At 38.4% G+C, this 22,215-nt stretch overlaps 1 protein-coding gene across 1 annotated transcript in view; it reads right to left on the reverse strand.

Moving 5' to 3' along the window:
- Positions 1-2,474: 2,474 nt before the first annotated feature.
- CTPS2 (CTP synthase 2) overlaps positions 2,475-22,215 on the reverse strand; it is a 58,639-nt gene continuing 38,898 nt past the window's right edge. The window contains exons 13-18 of the mRNA XM_066313918.1: positions 18,078-18,174; positions 16,233-16,288; positions 15,413-15,509; positions 14,008-14,152; positions 5,719-5,829; positions 2,475-4,099 (exon numbers count right to left, since the gene is read on the reverse strand). Of these exons, the coding sequence (XP_066170015.1) occupies positions 5,760-5,829; positions 14,008-14,152; positions 15,413-15,509; positions 16,233-16,288; positions 18,078-18,174 (465 nt within the window). The 3' untranslated portion in view covers positions 2,475-4,099; positions 5,719-5,759. The remainder of the gene's footprint in view (positions 4,100-5,718; positions 5,830-14,007; positions 14,153-15,412; positions 15,510-16,232; positions 16,289-18,077; positions 18,175-22,215) is intronic.

Below are 22,215 nucleotides of genomic sequence, written 5' to 3' on the forward strand. Positions count from 1 at the left end.
TTAGGATGTTACAAGCAGGGCAAATATTCCATACACAAACAAATCATCAAAGTCTAAGATTAAAGTACACAATTTTTACAAGATGAAAGACATTTTAATAGACTTTATTCCTGCAGTAGGTCAGCTAGGTCACAGCAGGATGTTAAATCCTGCAATCCATGAGGTATTTTAAAGAGCAAGAAACCAGACAGCACTCAAGATGACTTACTTTTATAGGAATAAAGAATAGTAGAACTGGTCCACTTCTGTGTTCCATGAAAAGTTAATTCACATTAAAAAAAAGAAGTTAAAAAAATGTTTACAGATAAAATCAAGACAATCAATCAGAAACTAGAAAATCAGAATTTCTGGAACTGCTATTCAGGAGGAATTTCCAGCTAAGGCAACATAGACATTTTCTTTGGACATCTAATAGATGCTGATGTAAATATTCTGAGCCATTTTAAGGGAGCTACTCAATTATGAGCGTGCTGTATAGTAGAACATAGGCAGACTCTTTTCATGTGATTATTTTAGATGAGCTCTCATTTCACTGCACCCTGTTAGCACATAGAATTTACCAATTCAGACACAACTGAATATCTGAAAACTCTAGACAGTACCCAATAAAGGGGTAAATATCTAGGATACTAAGTTCATTGTCATCAAAAATACAAAGGCTACTACCTGAGAAAATGTGAGAAATCCTTGAACAAAGTACTAACCATGTCAACAAGAGGGGACAGGTTGAAGTGATAAGAGGAAGAGCTTGTCTGGAAGTTACCACAGAGGTAACAGCTACAAGTTCACTTTGCTGGCAGGAGAAAACTAAGCACTGTATGGAATAAAATGCAGAGGCACAGATGGACATCCCATGCAGATGTCCCAGGGAAGAAGCCTCCTTCTACTTGTGTGCAGGGATGAGGTGTTATTCAGTCCTAGGTACAGAAACCACTGTATCATTTGTTTACTTCCCTGTCATGCTGAGTGAGTGAGTTTCTGCAGAATGCTGGAAGAGGCCACGTGTTCTCCTAAGGGCAATGTTATTCTGATTGCCCCTTGCTCCACCTTGCTCACTTTCTCAGCAGATTTTGGTCATCTCACGTATGCAAACAGCAAAGTTGTAGGAAATGAGCTTCAGCCAGTCCCACATGGGTGTCCACAGCCCTTGCTCACTTGGGCTGATCTGGCTTCGCTGCCAGCTCAGAAGTCCTCTGGGCTGTAATCACACTCCCTACTGTCACTGATACGCACAGAGTTTGGGGAGAAACTTCCATTTGCATCGCCATGGCAGCTGTAACACGGCTCTCATGAGGAGGTTAGGTCAGGTTGGTAAGTTATTTATTGCTTTTATACTTAACTCTCCCTTATCCCCTCCACATCATTTTGGGCAGTAAGCCCTTGCTCTTGTAATTGTTGACAACCTACCTTTTATTTTCTGAAAACTTCCTTTAGCTTCAGGCTGCAATTCCTGCTTACACAGGTTCTTGCAGAGAACTCAACCCTTACTCTTAAGGTATTGCTCAAATTTCCAGTGCCTTCCTGGCAAGCCAGGGCTTAGATGTCTCTAGAGGATTTCAGGAGTATGCCAGAGTCCCATGAATCTCAGGTCACAGTAGGCATTTTTTGGTACTACTCTGAATCAGCAGTCACACTCTCTGATATTAAAACAGCTTCAGAAAAACAGCACCCTAATGCAGCACCTGGCCCACCCTCCCACAAGAACTCCCTGAGGAGGAATAGTCCATTTGGTCAAGCAAATCCTCCTATATTAGATCCAACCTCTGCAGGCATTACACACTAGCACATGAGGGTTATGTCTCAAAGCAGTTAAACAAGGGGAAGAAATCTCAGCTTCAGGCTAGTACACATTAGGTATGTTAGGCATGTGCTACAGGACCTCACCTGTAAAGCTGACAGTGAAACAGGAACCCACACTGCAATACATGACTGGAGACACTCAGTAGGACAGTTCTGTCCATTGAATCAGTTGAGTGCAATACCAAGCCTGCAGTCCCATCCAAACTTGGATGCTGCTCCCCTTCTTTACAAACAAGCACAGCTTCTGGTCCAACTCAACCAAGCCACCAAACTTTCTGCACCCTTCACTGCACTCCCTCCAGCTGCACCATGTCTCTTTTGTACTGGGCAGCCCAGAACTGGACACAGTACTCTGTGTGTGACCTCACCAGGACCCCCTAAACAGGGGGGAAGGGTTGCCAGGATTGCCTTACTCAGCCTGCTGGCAGCACTCATTAGTCAGCCCAGGATCTGGCTGGAAAAAGCTTGTTTGCCTTCTTCCATTACATGCAAGAGCACTGGCAAGGGTGCTCTTCCAGCTACACTCCAGGTTGGATGTATTTTTGATCTCTCTTTTTTTTTTTGATAAAGCAGTTTCTCACAGACAATACAACTGTGACATGATTAAATGATGAATTCTTTCCTTAACACCTCAGCTCACAATTGTTACCTATGTAATCCAATTGTCACCATGATTCTTAGTAGGTACCCAAACAGTTCCAAATAATACCATTTATTGAAAATGTTTTGAAAATACATTTGCACATTACAGACAATCTTAGAAAATTCTTCACTTTTCACAAAACAGTGTCCAGTGTCTCTCATGGGGGAAGACATACAGTGACACCAATTCTGTTGTCAGTATTCCTAAGGCACATATTCACAAACTACTTTAGGAAAGTGCAGCCATAAAAATACATTTTATGTTTCACTACCAATAAAGTTTCTTTTAGTGAAGAGACAAATTTGCTGAGTAACCTGAGATTTTCTAGAGCAATGCACAGCTCTCAAACTTGCTGTTTTACAAAGCTTTAATAAGGAACACGGTGCTTCTTATTTTTGTGCAGATATTGACTTGCAATGAATTAAAGAAGATAGTTTGCCCAAAACCAAAATGAAACACGATGCTCAAAATCCAGAATTTTTATTTATAGGAAAGTGTGTCCCAAGCATCTGGAGCCCATCAGTTACATAGCTCAGGTTCAGCTTCTGTAACAGGCCTGATGATGCCCCACTGCTAATGGGATCCTTACACCCCTTACATCCTAATGTTGCCTTGCACTGAGAACAGCACTTTTCACCTTCCTCTTCTGCCCCAGTGGTTCAGGCTCCAGCCCTGGCTTTGCAGGGCTGTCTGCAGTTGTGATGCAGTGGAATAACTTGTGCTTTCTAAATCAAAACACATCATTCCATTCTACTTGGGAATAAGTACGACAATGATGGAGTGGTCACAGGTTGCAGAAAAACAAGGGTGAATCTTACTTAATTTGCTTCGTACTTATTTACTGCCATTAACTGAGTGTGGCAGAGCTGGAGCCCAGATAACACCCCAGGCTTATGACTGGTTTTTCTACAAATCACACAAGTGTTAAAACTGGAGTTTAATATATGAACGTATTTACTTTCTCTCTTACAAAACACAAAAATGAAACTACCTTCTAATATCACTTCTGTAATTTTGTAGGTCAGAATTATGTTTAGTACTACCAGACTTCCAGGGGAAATAGAGCAAATGAATTTATGTGAAATCAAATCACTTATAAAAGCAAAGTGAAAAAACTTGTATCCAACATTAATTACTATAATCACATAGAGCTGAGATACAGCAAACATTTTTCATTTGTACTTATTGAACAGCAAAAAAAGTAAAAAAAAATATATACAAGCTTAATAGGGAAAAAACCCTGAAACAGTTTTCTACTGCTCAAGAGTAAGACAGTTTTCCCTTAAATGTTTTAGTGCATTCCCCAACTCATCCCCAAGAACTTAAGTGTTTTTTCTTCTGTTCCAAGGCAAACTGAAACCAGTCAATTCTTCCTTCAAATCAAGAAAGCTGTGACTTAGTGAAGTGATACATATTCACCTGAGATCACTCTGAAATATAGGACAAGATAACAGTGATTAACAGCTAAGGTGCACAACCATTTGGTAACTTTTGAAGAGAAGCAGCATTTACACAGAACAGGTTTTGCTACATAACAGTAAAACTGTCATCTGTAATGAAAATTATAGAACATAGTAGAGGAAGAAACAGTATGAGAACTGCAAGCAGCTTACTCTTCTACTTTCTTCTATTCAATATTGTTCTGTTCTGAAGTTTCTGTAACATAAAAACAGGGAGAGGAAGAAAGAATAAACGTAAAAAAATCAATTAAAAATCAATTATTAAAAATATTTCATCTGTAACTCAGTTTATTTCATGCTTATGTAATTTTCACTCTAATTAGTTGACTCACTTCTAAGTAGTCCTGTGTAAATTCTATAAGTAGATGCATTCTATCTGTATCAAACAGCCTAAAGTGAAACCACAAAGCTAAAATATAGTCTATATTTGTATCCAGCTCTGATTAATGGGTAGAATTAACCAGGAGATAAAAAATAAATAACCCAATGCTTTTCATTCTTTTATGTCTGGATTTAGTTATTTAATCTTTTCTAGAGTAATTCTGTTGAATAACAATTGGTATCCACTAGTGACATGTTCAAACAAAATCAGCTTGGCTACTGATAACCACTTAACAGCACCACAAAAGTACATTTATCCAAGCACTGAACAAGTCACACTGCAACAGTAAACAGAGAATCACCATTCATAAATTCCACTGAGGAAAGCAAGGGCTTTTCCAGAGGGACTGTCCTGCATCTTGTGCTGGTCTCAAGAAACACAACCATTGTGATGTTTGGAGGTGGGAAGGATCCAGGCAAGAGTGAAAAGGAACATTTTGTCTACTTATTTTCTGGTTATTTTAGGACAGGCATCAGTACTGTATGTACATGTACCAGGTCATTAAATCACTTAACATCCTGTTCTTTGCTCTCGTGATTTGGGGATGGATCATTATCTCTAACATGTGGTACAGGAGAGCAAAAAAGAATTTAATTGAAAATCACAGAAGAAACCTATGCATCTAAGGACTGAACTCTAATTTCTAGTATCACCTGCCACTACTTTGATCAGGAGACCATCAGGCAGAAGTGCATCATTCATATGTGGCCTTAATTGTCTGTTTGGCACAGCTGCTTAGTGTCAACACCATGTGAGACATAATCCGAGGGGAAAATTGTGCCCTCCTTACAAAATAGCTCAGAAATACTGAGAAGCTGAATGAGAGTGTCATACTAGCCTCAGCTCTGATGAATCTGCATAGGAAAAATGATACAACCTCCAAACAAAAGGAAATCTATGACTACCATGTTTACAGGTGAATAAACTACCAATCCAACATCACTCTGGGAAAGCCTATGGCAAACAAAGCTACAATTTTATAAAACCTATTTATATCTCTATTACTTTGCAGATTAAATACAAGTATTTATGTTGGGATGTCTTTGTCATATCAATGCACCAGATGCAATTATAGGTGAATATTAAGGCAAAATAAAAAACAATGAAGTGATTCCAAATTGTAAACTGAAGACACAAAAAATAAAATGTAATTTAAAAATGTATTTTTAATATACCTTTAAACATTAACACAACTTGGTTTTGTACAGCATCCCACATAAAAGATGTACCCAAAATACTTAGCAGACTCTAACATCTCAATTTTAGAGGTAAGCAGCAGAAGAGGAAAATAATTAAATGCTAGAGACAAGAAAGAAGACATAAGCTCTCAGATAGGACTTGAAAGAAATGGGAGAATTAAGTTAACTTTATCTCCTGTTTTAAGCCTAGAATAAATTAGTGTCATAAAGCAGTATCAAAACACTTCAGTTTACCTCAATAGCATCATCCATTTCTGTGTTCTCATATAATCATTTCAGCTTGTGTCAGAATAAGGAAACTCCTTTTCTGGAGAGCTGTCATCGCTTAGGTCACTGTAGCTGTCGCTGTTGGAATCAATAAGAATTCAGAAAGAGCTAAACCAAATATTTTATTTCAAGCCCTCCAACCCGTGATGCATATGATCAACACTTTCCTCAAATGCAACCCATTTCCAGAAAATTTCTTTAGGTTCATGCTAAAAACATGGTATTTTAGAACACCATCCTCTATAGGAATGGACTGAATTTTGGAGTTAAAACCTGATGCAAAATAATGTTCTGCATGATAAATGGTATGCTCAATTTCTTTTTGCTTGACTCCTGTACATTCGTTCTATATTTTGCTGGAGCTGTGTGTCTATGATCATGGTTAACAAGACAGATAATAACAGGTATTCAGAGCTAAAATAAAAGGAATTTCTCCCTTATGGTAAAGAAAAAACTCATTGTTAAAGAAAAAAAAAAGTTAAGACTATTTCAACAATTCTTCAATTTATACTTAAATTACAATTCCTGCTCTTCTAGTTAGAATACAAATAATTTTCATTGCACCAAGCAATATCCTGATGGTTTTTCTAGAGGTTTTATCCCCTTTTGCTGTGTCCTGAGAGAAGCAGATTGATTTTCAGAGACCAAACTGCCATGCAAGTGGTTGCTTTTTAAGTGGCAAGAACAAGGAAAAAGTGAAGAACAGGAATCACACCACAGTGACTGAAAGAAGTGCCCATGAACCACATTTTCAGTGTGATGTCTATTGGGTCTCCAAGTTTATCTTAGATTTAAGTGTGCTTCAGAAGTTCCTCCAGCCTCAACCCCTCCCTACTACACTTCATTTCTACAGTCTGTTTTCCAGGTATTTTAATTTCCCCAGATGAGAAGCCAGCAAAGGGAGCCCAGGGAACTGGTAAGTACTTTTGAGCAGCAGTAATTCTGGTCAGTCCTGTGACCCTTCAGAGCACAGGCCATGGTTAGCACAGTACAGGTGAGGATCTCAGACCTCATTTGTGTGGGAACATCATACCAGCCGTGGCTACCAACTCTGTGTCAGCCACTGACTGCTCAGCTGTCTTGTCACACCTCCCCTTTACCACACACCCCTTCATCCTCCAGGCAACAGAACCCCACTCATGTCATGTTCCCCACCTCTGGGCATGATCTCCTGCTGAGACATCAAGCACATGACCCACCCAGACAGAGCTTTATCGGTGGATTCCAGTGACTGCCTGCTGGGTAATGCCTCAAGGGAGCCATGCAGCCCCACAGCTGGAGATCTTTGATGAGACTGCACTGCGGAACAAACTGCACTCAGCTACTCTGGTGCTCGCTACTGAGCACTGCTTTGTAGCCTGAATTTCAGCCTCTCTTCTTTGAGAGAAAAGGAAAACCGAAGAAAGAATAGGTAAAAAAACAGACACTTAAGCAGAGTGGGACAAGAGGAATAGCACCAACATTCACCCCATTTAATTTCTATCTCTGTTAGGAAAGTCTCCCAGTTACAGCAAGTCACTGTACTAAATTTGTGTAAAACAACATAGATATTCTGACTGTCGTAACATTAAGACTTTGTCTACAGCATTCCGCCCTTTCTTTGAGTGACACACACACTGCTGATGTGGTTCTTATAAAGGGTGTGTCATATCAGGCTAGTGTGAAATGCTCAATTTGACAATTTCATCAGTTGGTGATCAATTACACAGTTCAAGTGAGGAAAGTGTTATTAACAGTATGATCAAGCATGCCAGATGCACACAGACAAACACAACATCACCAACATTGTACTTACTTTTTTCTGAAAGAACCCATGGAAACATGGAACAAAAATTCAGTATTATTAAAACAGTTTTGCATTTTCACATTACAGCAAAATAGCAAATACAGTCCACAGGACAGAGCAAAAGTGACTGTAGAGAACACCATAATCTTATGACAGCCCTGATTTAAGTCAAAATCTTCAGAGAACTTCTTTTTTTCAAATTAGCTCTGCTACCCAGTGGCAATCACAGCCCAAAAACATGCCAGAGCTCTGTAAACAACTCAGTATGGGAGTCAGATGCTTAAGTTAAAGTGCTCACCAACCAATGAGGTGAGTAAAGAACTGCCCAGCTTCATCTCTTGGAGGCAGTCAGGTGCTGATCCCCACCCAGCACTCTCATCATAGGTCCTCTCCTGTTCAGTGACACAGGTTTTAGAGGGATTTGCCCACAGAAGTAGTCACACAGCCTGGATGCTTCTGCGACTTCACTGACTTACCACCTAAACTCCTTAGGCCTGTTTTCAGTTTGCCGAAGCTGAGGTTCACTTGGCCACTAGCGCAGAGGCTTAAACATTTACTCAGCCGAAGACAATTTTGTTCCTGTTCCCACACTGCCCAATTTCAGTATAAAATTTGACACCATATCCCAGGGAAGGGCTGTCATCACCACATTCCTGACTTCTGCGTCAGCACCTCAGTCTCCCCTACTTTAGGGCTGCTCTATGGGGTGTAAGTCAGTTTTATGTCTCACAAGCAGGCCACAGGGAAAGAAAGGGAGGGAAAATACCCAGGTAAGGATCAGCCCTTGGGATTCAGACTCAGGTAGCTGTCAGCATCTCAGTTTCAGCTGCTTGAACAATATGTCTAAGCACGCTCAAAACCTGTGGCATCATCTTAAAAATAACAATTTGAGTAGTTCCAAGGAATCTTGAACTTCAAGACTGAGGCTGTCAGTGGACGTGAAAGCAAACAGGGGCTCATGAAACTTGGCATAACTATGCCTGAGTGTTACAGCTTCAAACCAGAACTGGTGTCAGGTTTCTAAGATTTACTATGATGTCAAACATATTAGTATCATGTGTAATCTGAAGGAAAACTGTAGGTGGCATTAACCATAAGAAAGCCATCTTTTCTCTTTGGAATAAATGTGTACTTTGTTCCAAATTACAATGAGTTGTACGCAGATATTAAACACAAAACCCAAACGTATGCTTCATGCTCACAGTTGGTAATATTAAGTAACCTTATTTAAATCTGCTGGCTGTGAAAGTGGTGGTGATGAGAAATCAAATAAAGCTCAGCTTTCCTTAATGAACTTCTTTTTCACACTGAGCCAACCACTGAAAAAATATGCTTACATTTGCTTCAGCAAGTTTTCTCTCAGTTTGTGTTCAAATTAATAAGTAGTTATCTTGGGCAGGAGCCTGACACCCACTTCATCCTTTTTGTAACAATTCTTACAACAGTGAACTCCAACAAAAAGGAGCTACTGAGCCCATCTGAAGCCACCAGTTCTAAGACCTATCCCAAACAGTTGGGTGGTTTTGTTGTTGTGTGTGGGAGGGGAGGGGGGGGGGGGGGGGGGGAGGGGGGGGCTTGTTTTTTGTGATTTTTTTTTGGTGGGATCTTGAGTCTCGAGTGGTGGCCAAGGAAAAAACCATAACAAGACTCTATGTAGTGGCACTGCATCTAGTCAGTCAGTTTAGTTGTTACAACGAATTTTGGTTATTTTGGTCCTGTAAAATGGGTACTTTGAACATTCTGTTTTTCACTTGGAAAATCCAGATCAATATGCTTTAGAAACAAAGTATTTGGCAGCTTCAGGGGAGCTTTTCTTTCATTCATTTTTAATGTATAATTGACAAAAAACTCATTTTCCAGAAATGTAAGGAATTAAAACAGTTACCACAGTAATACTACACTCTGCAAGGAGCCAAGCTAAGTGCATTTCTTCCTCAGTGCAAATTAAAGATACATGAAGTACAGATAAATTAAGTACAGGCTGCAGTTGTTTAAGTTGTTTAGCTTTTGAGGACTCAGCAAATGGAAATCTGCAAATTGTCATCATTTATTTCCCCACCCCCAAAAGCTGAACTAATAAAATTATTGTGTCATTAAAACATTATTTTAAATAAATGCATATTTGCACAATGGTTACAATTGCAGGCACACATATTCTTGGTACATATTTTTATGATCATTATATGATCATAAAAATCATAGATATCATTTATGATCATAAAAAAATCTATCATTTAAAATGATGGTCATCATGATGCTATGCTTCCATAAAACATCATTTCACTTAGGAAACCCCCAGCACAAACCCAAAATTCTCCAGCTCTGACTTGCCAGCCACTTGTGCTCACATAACTGGACCTAGGATAATACCTTCATCTGGGATAGGGACCAGCAGTTCCCCACAACCACTGCAGAGAAACAGGCTCTGGCAGCGTGTAATGCCTAACTGACCCACAGAACAGTTATAATGAGCTATTTGATTCCTTAAAGTGCATTTTCACTTAACAGCTACAGAAAAAGACTTGAGGTGACCAGCCCAGAAGGGATTTCACTGTAAGGATCTAATATTTCAATGACAAAGTTAACTGAAATAACTAGCCATTACTGAGTACCAGTATGTTTAAGAAATTATTTCCTTTAAAACTTTTCCATAGTTTTCTGTAAGAGCTCTGAGGGTAACAGAGTCTTTGCTGTCCCAACCATCCCCATCTGGGATCTGCACCACTGACTGACTCCTGCCAGTGAGGACACCATCCCTACCAGGACAACTCCCTCCCCTGGCTCCTAGAGTGTCATCTTTCATGGAGCAGCCCCTCTTACTGCTCTCTTGACAATCTTCAAATCACATTTCCTTCAAATCACATGTCTGGATTCAGCCAATGGCATAAGCAAAATGCTGTGCCAAATGTGTTCTTGACAATGTACAGGGGACATCAGGCACCAGAACATGTCACACAGGTTGTTTTCTGCTCAGTTCATACATGCTTTCCTCCACAGCTGGTCTGAGAGACAGCTGGACCATGCTAATGCAGTAAGCGCCATATGGGCAAATTTTCTGAGTTTTTTGGTGTTTTATTCAATGCACCATTCCTTCTGTTCTCTGACCACTTTTGCTCCTTGTCTCTGAACGCAGCTCCTATGTCATCTTTCATTAAAAATCTGCCCAGAACTCAAAAGAGTATTCTGTGACTAAGTGGCATTGGATTGGTGCCTCACATAGCATATTCACTAGTTTATTCACTAGCAAAAGTTTATTTTGGCAGTAGTCAGTGTTGCCTATACTTACTCACCTAGGAACACCTTTCCTTCATTCCCTCCTTTGTACTGGATATTTGTGTTTAATTTATTTATCTTTAGCTTCTTATCCTCTTCCTCCAAAGATATCATTATATTCAGCAGAGACTGCTAAATTCCCTGCGTGTTTTTTGTTACTTCTTTGTTCTGAATAGTGCTTTCAGCTCCTATTCAAATGACATTATTTGCAAATATAATTAATGCACTCAGGCTTACTCTTGGAGGCCATTAATAAAGGTGCTGGTTGTAGACAAAGAAAAAATAAAGCCTGCTGATGCTAAACTGAATAAGGGGAAAAATAAACCAAAACAAAACAAGCAACATGGCTTTATTGCACACCAGTGGTTTTGCAACCCATATTATACTGTTGGCAAAGATAAGTCAGTTTTTATTAATTTTTCCAACTGAAACTACATAAGTGTCAATAAAAGCCAACAATAATACATGTGAAGTTTCCCTCTTCATCCACTAGTTTCCTATTAAAACCCTTTTTAAAGCAGCGTATTTCTGGGTATTGTACACTTTGAGTCTCATGTCGTTTTGGTTTTCTTTGTCCTTGTAAATGAAAATGTAAACTGGCAACCTCCCACCACATTCCTCACTTCCATATAAAATGGTGACTTCTATATTTCCATGGAAAGGTTTGGAAAAGGTCATGATTTAAACCATTCACAAGGAAATTAAGTGGAGGGCTTTGATGGTTGGGCACTTATGCCATACAGCACAAGAGGTTGAAACCACAAAGGCAGCTAGGGTGCCCAACTAGTACTTCAAGAAAGTAAGTAACAATTAATCACTGAGTTACTCTCGTCCTTTGGTCAGTTCTTGACTGTCTCTTCGTGTATACACCGAAGTTTCCAGGAACTAAATTTCCCCCACAGGATGCATTCTAGTCTCAAACTAGGTGTGCTCACGCCTTTGTGGGCCTATGTCTGTACCAGACTAGGCCTCACAAAAATTTAAGAGACAGCTTATTCACTTTCATTTATTTAGGGCACTCTCCCGGAAGTCGTAATGCACCCTTTAATTTATTATTAGCTTTGCTCACAAGCTAGGGCTTCTGTCCAGGTGTCAAATACTCTAAAATTGCACTCTAATTACGGGCCTGTTTAATGTTCTGAAGTAATAGTTTCCTGTTAAGACTCTCAAGCTGAAATACGTATTTCCTTTTGTCTCAGGCCTTAATAATTCACTCTCTTTTTAGTTTTTATGGTAGCCTTGCATAGGTAATCTGCTCAGCTTGCTGGTCTCCACAAATTCTCTTGCAGCTTACTTTGCTCTAGTCAACAGCATGACTACAACTCATGTGGGTGGTGCTGGATGAGGTGTGCAGAAAATCCTCTCTCAGATTTCTTTCAGCCTTGCCAGGACATGCCTTAGCTTTACAACTCAATGAAATCACCAGCATTCGAGGGTTTAAAGGTTTACATTGGAAATCTTTTCACTCAGCAGGTGGATACATTAATATGAGTGTGTGTGCTGTAATTAACACTGCAACTCCCTCCTGAATGTTCTTCTGTACAAAATCTTTTTCTTTTAGCCTCAAAAGTCCTTCCTATTTCAGTGCTCTTTCTCAAGACATAGGGGTATTGCTTGACTGCTGTGTAACTAAGTAAACAGCAAAATTCGCAATTTTATATATTAGGTTTTGGGGTGTGGATTTTTGTCTTTGCTAAAGGTTTAAGATTTGGTAGGAGTTTATTCTATGAACATGAAGAGCTGGATATACATTTTGAATGATTAATTCAAGTAACTCCAAGTGGGGCAAATTCAGTAATGGCTGAAACTCTTGGTCAGAGTTAGACAGTATAGTTGTTATAATGCTAAGGGGTGTAAATTAGCAAGACACATGCAGATAACTCATTAAAAATTAATTTTTCTTTATCTCAAAGAAATAAATAGGGTTATTTATGGGACAAAGAAGTGTAAGAAAGGATACTGGGGCCTGTGAAGAGAGATGAAGTGTGAGTCAGAATGCCCACCAAGAGGGTAAGACTGAAGATCACTGTGATGGAAGACCCTGCCTTGCCAAGCATCACAAAAATTTGATCTGTGTATTGCACCAGCACACCTTTTAAAAGGTATCTAATGTTATGACCACTTCTAACAATAACAGGCTAAGGTAATAGGAATGTTTCAATCAAGCTGTAGTGTGCAGATCAGAGATTAATTCTCTTTGAATGTACATCATTGCACAACCTGACAGAGTACATAAAAACTGATACCCATAAAGGAGCACGGAACCAATACAGATTGGTCTGCTCTGGCCTGGCTGTTTTCCCATTATTACTCAAACTTGAATAAAATTTCTATTTCTCTCTTAACAAACAGATCTCATTTTAATAGAACACAAGGCTTGGGGAAAAAAATAGCTCAACCCACAAAATTAATAAGTTTGGTGTCTTCTTTACAGGAAAAGCCAACATGCCAGACTTTGATCTGTTCAATGTTAGCATTCAGTCATTTTATAATACTTTTTTGTTATTGCACCCAAGGCTTCTCTCTGACTTCTTTATTATTGCTATTATAATGAAATTTTAACTGTTATTAATATCATTGAAGTAAACAAGAATTAGTTAACCCTGGCTAGAAAAACCATTGGTACATTGAATAAAACAAAGCTTCTGTGTCCAAGAGACCAAGGACAGAGTTTTGGCTGAACCATCCAGTTCTGACCCAGATGCAAATCCTTCTGTAAGTCTAAAGGAATCCCAACTGTGTTATTTAAGGGCTGTCTCTGAAAGATAGAATTTGTTATTTAGCTCCTGCAAAATAAAATCAGTGGTTTTTTTTGTTGTTGCTATCATCTTTCAGGTACAACTAGGTATGAATTTTACTTCATTGCTTGATCCTCTAGCAAATCTCATTCCCTATGAAGCTACTGGCAATGGAAGTTAGCACAGGAGGCCACTATCTTAATTTGAATTAATTAACAGTTTTTTACATTTTTTTCTGATTGTAATGTGGAGTTCTGGCTTTAGCCCTAATAGTCTCCGAAAAGGAAGAAGTGAGGAATTGTGCTTCCTGCTTACAGATTATGACAGGCACACACAGCCACAAGTGAATCAATATATGAAGAACTCCTTTTCCTCTTCTGGGCTTCTGAATTGAAGGATGGGATAGTCCCTTCAAAAACATGATAGTCAAACTGCAGGCAAGCAACAAAGAAAGATTACCTTGGAGACAATTTACATCCACGCTGCAGATATGCATTCAGTGTCCCAGTTGCTGCTAGCAACAGCCCAAGGTATGGAGGTGAAGGTTTCATAGGTCTTGAGGAAAATTCTGGATGGAACTGAACTCCCACAAAATATGGGTGATCTATAAGATAGATAACAAAGAAAATTATACAATGTAGGAAAAAGATAGCAGAAAAATGTTTAGGAAAAAAAACTTATTGAAGACTTCAGACTAGTATCCAAAAGCCAGAGCAACACATGTGAATTTAAGGGTGAGGGAGCAAAAACTTCTTTCCAGGTTAGTAAGGCAAACTAAGGAAAAATCACCATATGATTCACAAAATTCATGTTATTTTCATAGTATTTTGGTTTCCAGTATGTATTTATGCATATCTATTCAGAACAATATGCGTAAAATAGGGAGAAACTCAGGTGAAATCAGATTGCTGACAGCTTTGTCTAGTCAAGTTCTGAAGGTCTCTGCTGCAAGGATGAAGATTTCACAGATTGCCTGGGTAATATACTCCAGTTATGCCATAGACTTTGGCTATACTGGATGCATACACATTTCATATACTCAAGCAAAATGAACACATATTGGGATCTGACCAAGAATATTTGAGGGTGCTTAGGGAGCAGGACAATCTTGCTGTGAAACTGGCATATAGATAAAAAACTATGAAAGGCCAGAGGTCCCTGATGACTAGAAAAAGACAGTCACCATGCCCTTCTTCAAGACAAAAAGAAGGATCTGAGCAATCACAGAACATTCCTGACCTTCAAAACATGAAGGTAAGGAAGACTGGTATAACAAGCCTGAGAAGAAGTCTTTGGAAGCAGGGAGAGCATTGCTTTCCCTAATTCTGACTTTAGCAAAGCTTTTCATATGGTTTCCCACCCATTAAGTTATGGGTAGACCGCAAATTGTGTTAAAAAATGGCCAGACTTCTGGGTTCAAAGAACAGTGGTGAGTGGTTTGAAGTCCAAGCAACAGCATACTTGGAGATACTCAATACTTGACTGATACATGACTGTAGAACATGATCTATATTTGAAGGTAGCCCTATGCTGAAGCAGAAGGTTGGACTATATGACCTCCCAAATCACTCAATGATTCCACATAGCCAAATCCCTGAGCTAGATTTAGGACCTTTTGGAAAAGGGGCACATTTGTCCCTCCCACATAATCAAATACATGCACAGTCTTTGCAAAGTATAAGACTTTTCCTAACATACTCTGAATTTTCACCCATTGTAATACACAGGTGGAGTTAGCAGTATCCCCTGGAATTATCTTGGCTGTTACGACAGTTAAATATTGTGCCTACATGTCGTTCAACAATCTATACTTTATACAGTTTTAATAGATGCAATAAGTATTATGAACAAGTAAGACACTCACTCTCCAGTTCAATAATTTCCATCCTGTTCCCTTCTGTATCGTGGCCAACAAATTTCAAACCTTTCTCTTCAAAGCAGTGAGTCAATTCTGGGTTCACCTGAAACATTGAAAGCAGTAATTACTGTAGTTCTGTTTATTTTTTGATTCAACAAACAGTAGCACATAATTGTAATGGTTTTTATGTGCATACAAGAATGAAGAGGATTGGGTAAGGGTTGGGAACATTTGCTCTCTTTTTTTAACAACTCTGGCATAAATTTGTAAAAGTGGGCATGTTTATGAAATATAGAGGTCAATCAGTAATTTTAAGTTACTATGCGACATTCAAAAATTAAAGCTAGGGTCCCTTCTGCTTGCTGCCCTCCTGAATCCAAACAGCCTGCATTTCCCCTTTTTAAATGGCCCACTAGATGTAGACTGATCTCCCCTTTGAACACTGCATTTCAGTGGTCATGACAAAAGCTGTGCTGCAGCTCTTCCCTCAAACTGAGGAGCTCTGCAGTGAGCTGTCCCATTTCCTTGATGATGTTTTAACCACTCGGTTAATATACAAACTTTGAGCAAGTTTATCACCATCATGTTCTCCTGTTAAGGGAAAGTTACTATTGTGTGAATCAGTTACAGCATGCACATATCTGATAGCTCAGGCCCCTTTAGAGACACTGATGGAGTCAGACCCCTTTTGAACTACCTCAGAGAGAACTCCAGGAGTCCATCTCGTGTGTGTCTCCTCGAATTACAGTATTTTGGAAGTATTCAGGCACCTCATCTCAGATGTTCACACACAGAGGAATGGACCCATACAAAGGACAGTGCTTACCTCATATCGATGCCTGTGTCGCTCCTCCACAAACATTTCATCACCATAAAGCTTCCCTGAATATACAACAAAAGAGAAATTAAAGCAAATGTGTTGCTTTAATAGTTGCTATAATTAATCCTTGTAATTTAAACCTCAAAAAAGTCACATTTAACACATGTTAAACATAACAATACATTATTCACCTCACTGCGTTTTTTTTGTTCTTCCTGAGTGATGACTAGTTTCTTTTAATTTACTGTTACCTGAGTTTATTCAGGATTCATATTCAACATTCCTTGACTAAAAATAGCTTAGGCGGACTAGAATCTAAACACACTTTAATTCAAATTGTAAAGCTTAAAAAAAAAAAAAAAAAAAAGTCTGAGTGAACCAGCAATGTAAAATCCCTTCAGGGTTTTACAACAGTTGCACACAAAAGATGCAGGCAAGGAAGCCTTTTAGTAGCATCTGTTCCATTTTAATAGATTATGCATGGCACCTGGCATAGTACCTCTGAAGAACAAACAGAGACTATTGCTTTTCTCTTTTCCTGATCTCATTACCCAAATGACTCCTGCAGTCTTCTGTGCGTCATCTTGAACACTCCACATTTCACATCAACAAGGAGCAAGTTAAAGGTATGCAGTAAACCAGATTTTAATCATATCTCTTACTTATAATCATGGCTCAAATTTGCTCTCAATTTACACTAAGATCATGAGAATTACTGTCTTGCTAGGGGGTTGGTACATGAAATAAACTGCCAAGAATATCTTCAAAAACTGTAGAATAATAGTACTGCCATTTTACAAAAAATGGTGTATGTCTTAATTTGAAGGGACCACCTTTTCAAAACTATTATTTCCATCCAGGTTGTAAAGCATAAGAAAAACAAATCAGACTTCCTGTTTAAACAACCACAGCTTTCTAAGATTCATTCTAAAGATCTAAACAGATCTAAACAACTCTTAATATTGGTCAAGAGTTACAACACATGTTAATTTTTATTAACTTTTCCAAGAAGTATTTAGGTCAAACATGCACATTGTGATATGCATATCTGTATCACATGTAGGCAAAGTATCATCCAGGCTAGTTAGAACACTAGTATGGGCATCTCTGGAATTGCAGATCTTTTCATTAAATGTGTATATGGTATTACACTTTGGTCTCTTGCTGAAGTAGATGTCATTTTTAAATACTCAGAAGGATACATTCCTTAAGTTTAACATAGTTAAATAGAGAATATCTCAGATCAATATCAGGGACAGGGCAATATATGAAACACACAGATATTTAATCACTGAACAAGAAACTACTTTTTATACCTTTGCAGCATCATCTATATTACTACTGTATAATGGGCTGATTAATAGGAGACAATCAATTTTAAAATATACATAGATCAAATTAATTTTTTTTTCTGTATTCTGGTTGCTTTTATTTTGTTGTCAGAAGCATCCCGTTACAGCAAATAATTTTCCTTTCCTGCAACAGATGCTTTGCATTCCCAAAACAAGACTGTTTCCAGAGCCAGGATAGAAAATAGGAAGAAAACACTCTGACCTTCCCAAGAACATAATAAATTAAACTGCCATGAAATTAATTTCAGTTTTCTCAATATTTTACCCACTGTTTTTAAGAAAGCATTGGACCCTCAGTGACAGTTTCACTGGGAGTTACAGATGTCTCTCATTTTTTTTACACTCTAATTCTCAGTAAATGTAAATAACAGGATCAGAGTAAATGAGCTCAGGCAAGTTGCCACCTAACTGTTTGCTTAAGATTATGGCATCTTTGATTTTCCATGTTACAAAGCTCCTACCCAAAAGGCAAAGTCATAAGAGCAGAAAAATAACTTACTTAAAACAGAATTGTCAGTTTTAAAAACAGTCCTCCTCTTCCCCAGTCTCATTGTTCCTCCCATATCTCCAGGATTGTGTTCTGGCATATCAATAACCTGCAGAGAAAAGTTGTTCAGACACTGTTTCATTCAACAAATAAAAAAATCCTAAAGCAAACAATTGCCTAGGAAGTTGCACAGATTTATAAATGTCAACTTTATGTATTTTACCTCCAACCATTCTAAATCATTATTTTTCTTTTGTTTTTCTAATGTTTTGTTCTTCAATACTGCATTGTAATAGACTGACAGTGTTAACTAGTTCGTGACAAATGTTTTCACTTAATGTTAAGATTAACAAAAGCAACTTACTAAATTCTTATTTTAATTTTTTGGGGTAGAAAAAAACACCTTTCTTTTAAAAATTATACCAAAATGTTACCAATAGGATAACTCTGGCCAAAGCTATTCTTTGTGCTAAGAAAATACACAAATTCAAATTCATAGACCAAAAAAGTCCATCAAGTGATAAAGACACCATCTCTGGAAAAATCAAGTCTCTGAACCTCATAGAGGCTGAAAGATTATCCTGGGTAAATATTCCTGTACACTAGGCCATTTCTTATATTGCTCTTTCATATGCTAAGAGGCAGAAACAACTGTGTTATCAAGGGAGAAGACAACCTGTCTTGGGAAGCAGGAAGAGGGGAAGGGCATGCAGCAGCAGAGAGAAAAGAGGACACCTGTAGTGAGACAATAACGTTGTAAAAGCAGAGTATAAGAAGAGATGACTCCAGTATGTGTGTGCTCTTTCAGATTATAGATACAACCAATTTATTACAGGAAACTGAAAAATTACATTCCCCCCCCCCTTCACCTCTACCTAAAGGTTTCTCAGAATGCTGAAGAGTTTACAAAATACTGGATTGCCTTGTATGACAAATATGCTGTTTAATATAAAATTTAAAGACAAGGATACACAAATACTGGGTTTGAGGACTGAAGCAGATGGGTCAAATGGCTTCTACATGGGTCAAGTGAAACCTAGGATGGTGGGATTCAGGACATGTGAGAAACCACAAGTTAGTGGAAGGAGTTTGCTTAGTTTTGCTCAGTTGGAAAAATCCTGAAGGGCCTCACAATCCAGTACAGAGGAAATCTGTCTAAGAGCGGTAAAACAGTTCAAAATTGTAGAAACATGAGCTGAAGCTCTGACCTACATCCTTGTATTCATATAAACACAAGTGAGGAATGGAATTGACAAAGTTCTAAAAATATAAATATTCATATATATGGGTAATCTAGAATGGATTTTTATTAACCTTAATTTGCCCTCTGAGAGTAATGAAAACAATATCTGATGATACACTTCATAAAGTGAAGTTATTCAATTTAGGAAGGATGGTGGAAAGTGCTTAACCTTTGGCCTTGTGCCAATGCATTTCAGCTGTGTAATTATCTCTGTACAACCTTATACCTTCAAAATGTTATTTAGAAGCTATATTCATTGTAAAATGTCATGAGCAGGAGTTGTGATCAAACCAATGGGATATTACAGATCCTTCAATTTCCTCTCAAATCACAAGGGTGAGGACTGTGTAAGACAGTGAGCTAAGCTCCCGTCCACAAATACACAAAATAAAAGAAAACCCATTCATTGAATCCTTACTATTTAAAATTTATTTACTGAATTTACTGAATTTATTTTTATTTGCTTTAATTTAATTTCACTTTTTTCCTGAAGTAATGGCCAAAAAAAAGAAGATAGTCTCAGAAGTAGAGCATCTGCTCTGCTGGATCAGACCCCCACGTGGTGCTGCAAGCCCTACAAAAACTTGTCTGGAGAAATGGTCTCCTAGGGAAGGTCCAGCTGAGTTTCAACACCAAGTGTGGTGCGTGTGTTTTCAGCTCTCCATCTTTCCCAATAGTGTTAGGCTGGAATACTGTGAGAAATGGACAAGATTTGATATATTAACCTTTGTCGTCAGGTGGCAAAAGGAGCTACTTATGAATTAATACCTTTGGCTCTGTGGCTCAGATGAACTCCAGCACCTACAACAGCACAGCTCTCACTGTTTATATGTTACCTGAGTTTCTCTGCAACAAAGTCTGTGCAAGAAACCTGTGAAACCAGAGTGGCAGTGCTGCCCTACAGCCCAAAGAAAGTAATGAGGATCAGAAAAGCAACTGATATTAATGAAATATTTTGCCATATAATACAGAATTTATTTGATCAGAAAAATATGAGCTTTCAAATAATGGTCATTTTGAACAACTGTGCAACTGAATAGATTCTTCAAAGGGCTTATGCTTCCTTGCACAAAATAATCTCTTCCTATGCATCAGCTCTTTGAAGGGCAGAGAACAGCACAAAACAGGAACCACAAGCAACAAAAAAGTATCAGTAGGGAGGATGCAAGAATATATAAGGCATCAGTTAGGTCTTTCTTATCCAAACCTCTGAAAACTGCCAACACTACAGGGATTTTATAGAACATGTATTACACCAGACAGCCAACACGAAATTAAGAATGAATCACTGTAACACAACACAAAGCACATTCGGGATATAAAGCAGTCTGATCACTATTTAATCATGGTACTAATGAATAGTTACTTCAGTTATCCATGAACAGAAATCTTCTTTCAGATATCTACTGCTTGGTTGCTCCATTGTTGATACAAAACATATAAAAGCTAATGAGAAAACCTTTCAGGCCGTGACACTCAACATAGAGCAGCTGAGGCCCTGAAAGCCCCACACCTATCATTTTAGTAATGATGCCAGGACCATTACATTTTATCTTTGTTTTGCCTCATGTTCTGCAATGCCATTTTGAGAAACTCATCTATTCTGGTTACCTTGACAGGGGAATGAGGGGCTGGTATCTGGCTGGGTAATGTTTGCAGGCTTGGTTTTTGAGGAGTTGGGGAAACAGATGAGCATTACTTGATTTGAACAACTGATTGCTAAACAGCTTTGGAATCATGTTCTTACAAGTTTAGGGTCTAAGGTTTTTTTGTCTTTTTACTCTGCCCTTGACTGGTAAGCAAAAGATTTATCAATGCTGAGATAAATTACTACACATGTAAGTGCTGATCAAAGCATCAGGAGATGCCACGGCCCTGGAGATTACCTGAACATGAAAAGAGGCTCTAAGCACAGAACACAAGAGATGTGTAGAGAGAAAGTTGACAGGAGCAAGGAATGCAGTGACAGGTACTGATGAATACTAATCCCTGCTGAATGCAGCTATGAAAAAAATCCAGCAGCACAAACTGACAAGGACTCAACCCAAACTTAAAGAGCTCATCCTTTTATTGACTCTTCCATCATTTCTCTGCAGGATTAGTCAGTACTTGCTAGATTTGATCTGATCAGTCAATCACAAGTTCATCAGTAAACAAACCCAGACATCTACAAATGGCATGCTCATAGTAATATCTATTCTGTTTTAGAAACAAACTTAGTACAAATATTTCAAGAAAAAGTTGACAACTGCAACATTATCAGGGGCATTGAGAGCTTCCAACATGGCAAGGAAACCAAAATGACAGACTTTCCTGTTCATTAAAAAGGAGGGTTACATTTTCAGTAACTGAAAGAATGTGTAAATATTAAATCTGCCTGAATCCCTTGCTCCGTTTTCCCACAGATATCCTAGTTCCAAGCAAACCCCATCACTGCCCACCCATTTAAAGCACTCTGTGCCCTAGGACTGAATTAACTGTCAACAAAGCCACTTGCAGATTTCAGACTACTCAATGCTCCATTACTCTGACTGAGGCAATGTTTTTAAAAGGACATCCACCATCGTGTAAGATCAAAGCAGAAATTATCAATAGCTAATTCATGCAATTGCATACTGATTTGAGTAACCAGCTTGAAAAAACTGTCCTCTACTCTCTTCAGTAAACTATACCACAGTATCCAAACACTCCAACAAATACCAATTTAAATCTCTTAAAATTCTTAAAATCCCATAGAATACAACTATCAGCTATTTTCCAGTTTGGGTGATCCTCTTCTCCCTCGTTGTTTCCTATTTCAGAATTAAGTAACTGCCATGGAGCATTTAATTATAAAGTCTAAAAGCTCTCTAAGGATTCCATCTATGCAGAAATTCTGCTACAAATTGTTTTGTAACATTTCCTCAA

Source organism: Sylvia atricapilla, chromosome 2, assembly GCF_009819655.1.
Source record: "Sylvia atricapilla isolate bSylAtr1 chromosome 2, bSylAtr1.pri, whole genome shotgun sequence".
In the NCBI taxonomy this organism is placed as follows: Eukaryota; Metazoa; Chordata; class Aves; order Passeriformes; family Sylviidae; genus Sylvia; species Sylvia atricapilla.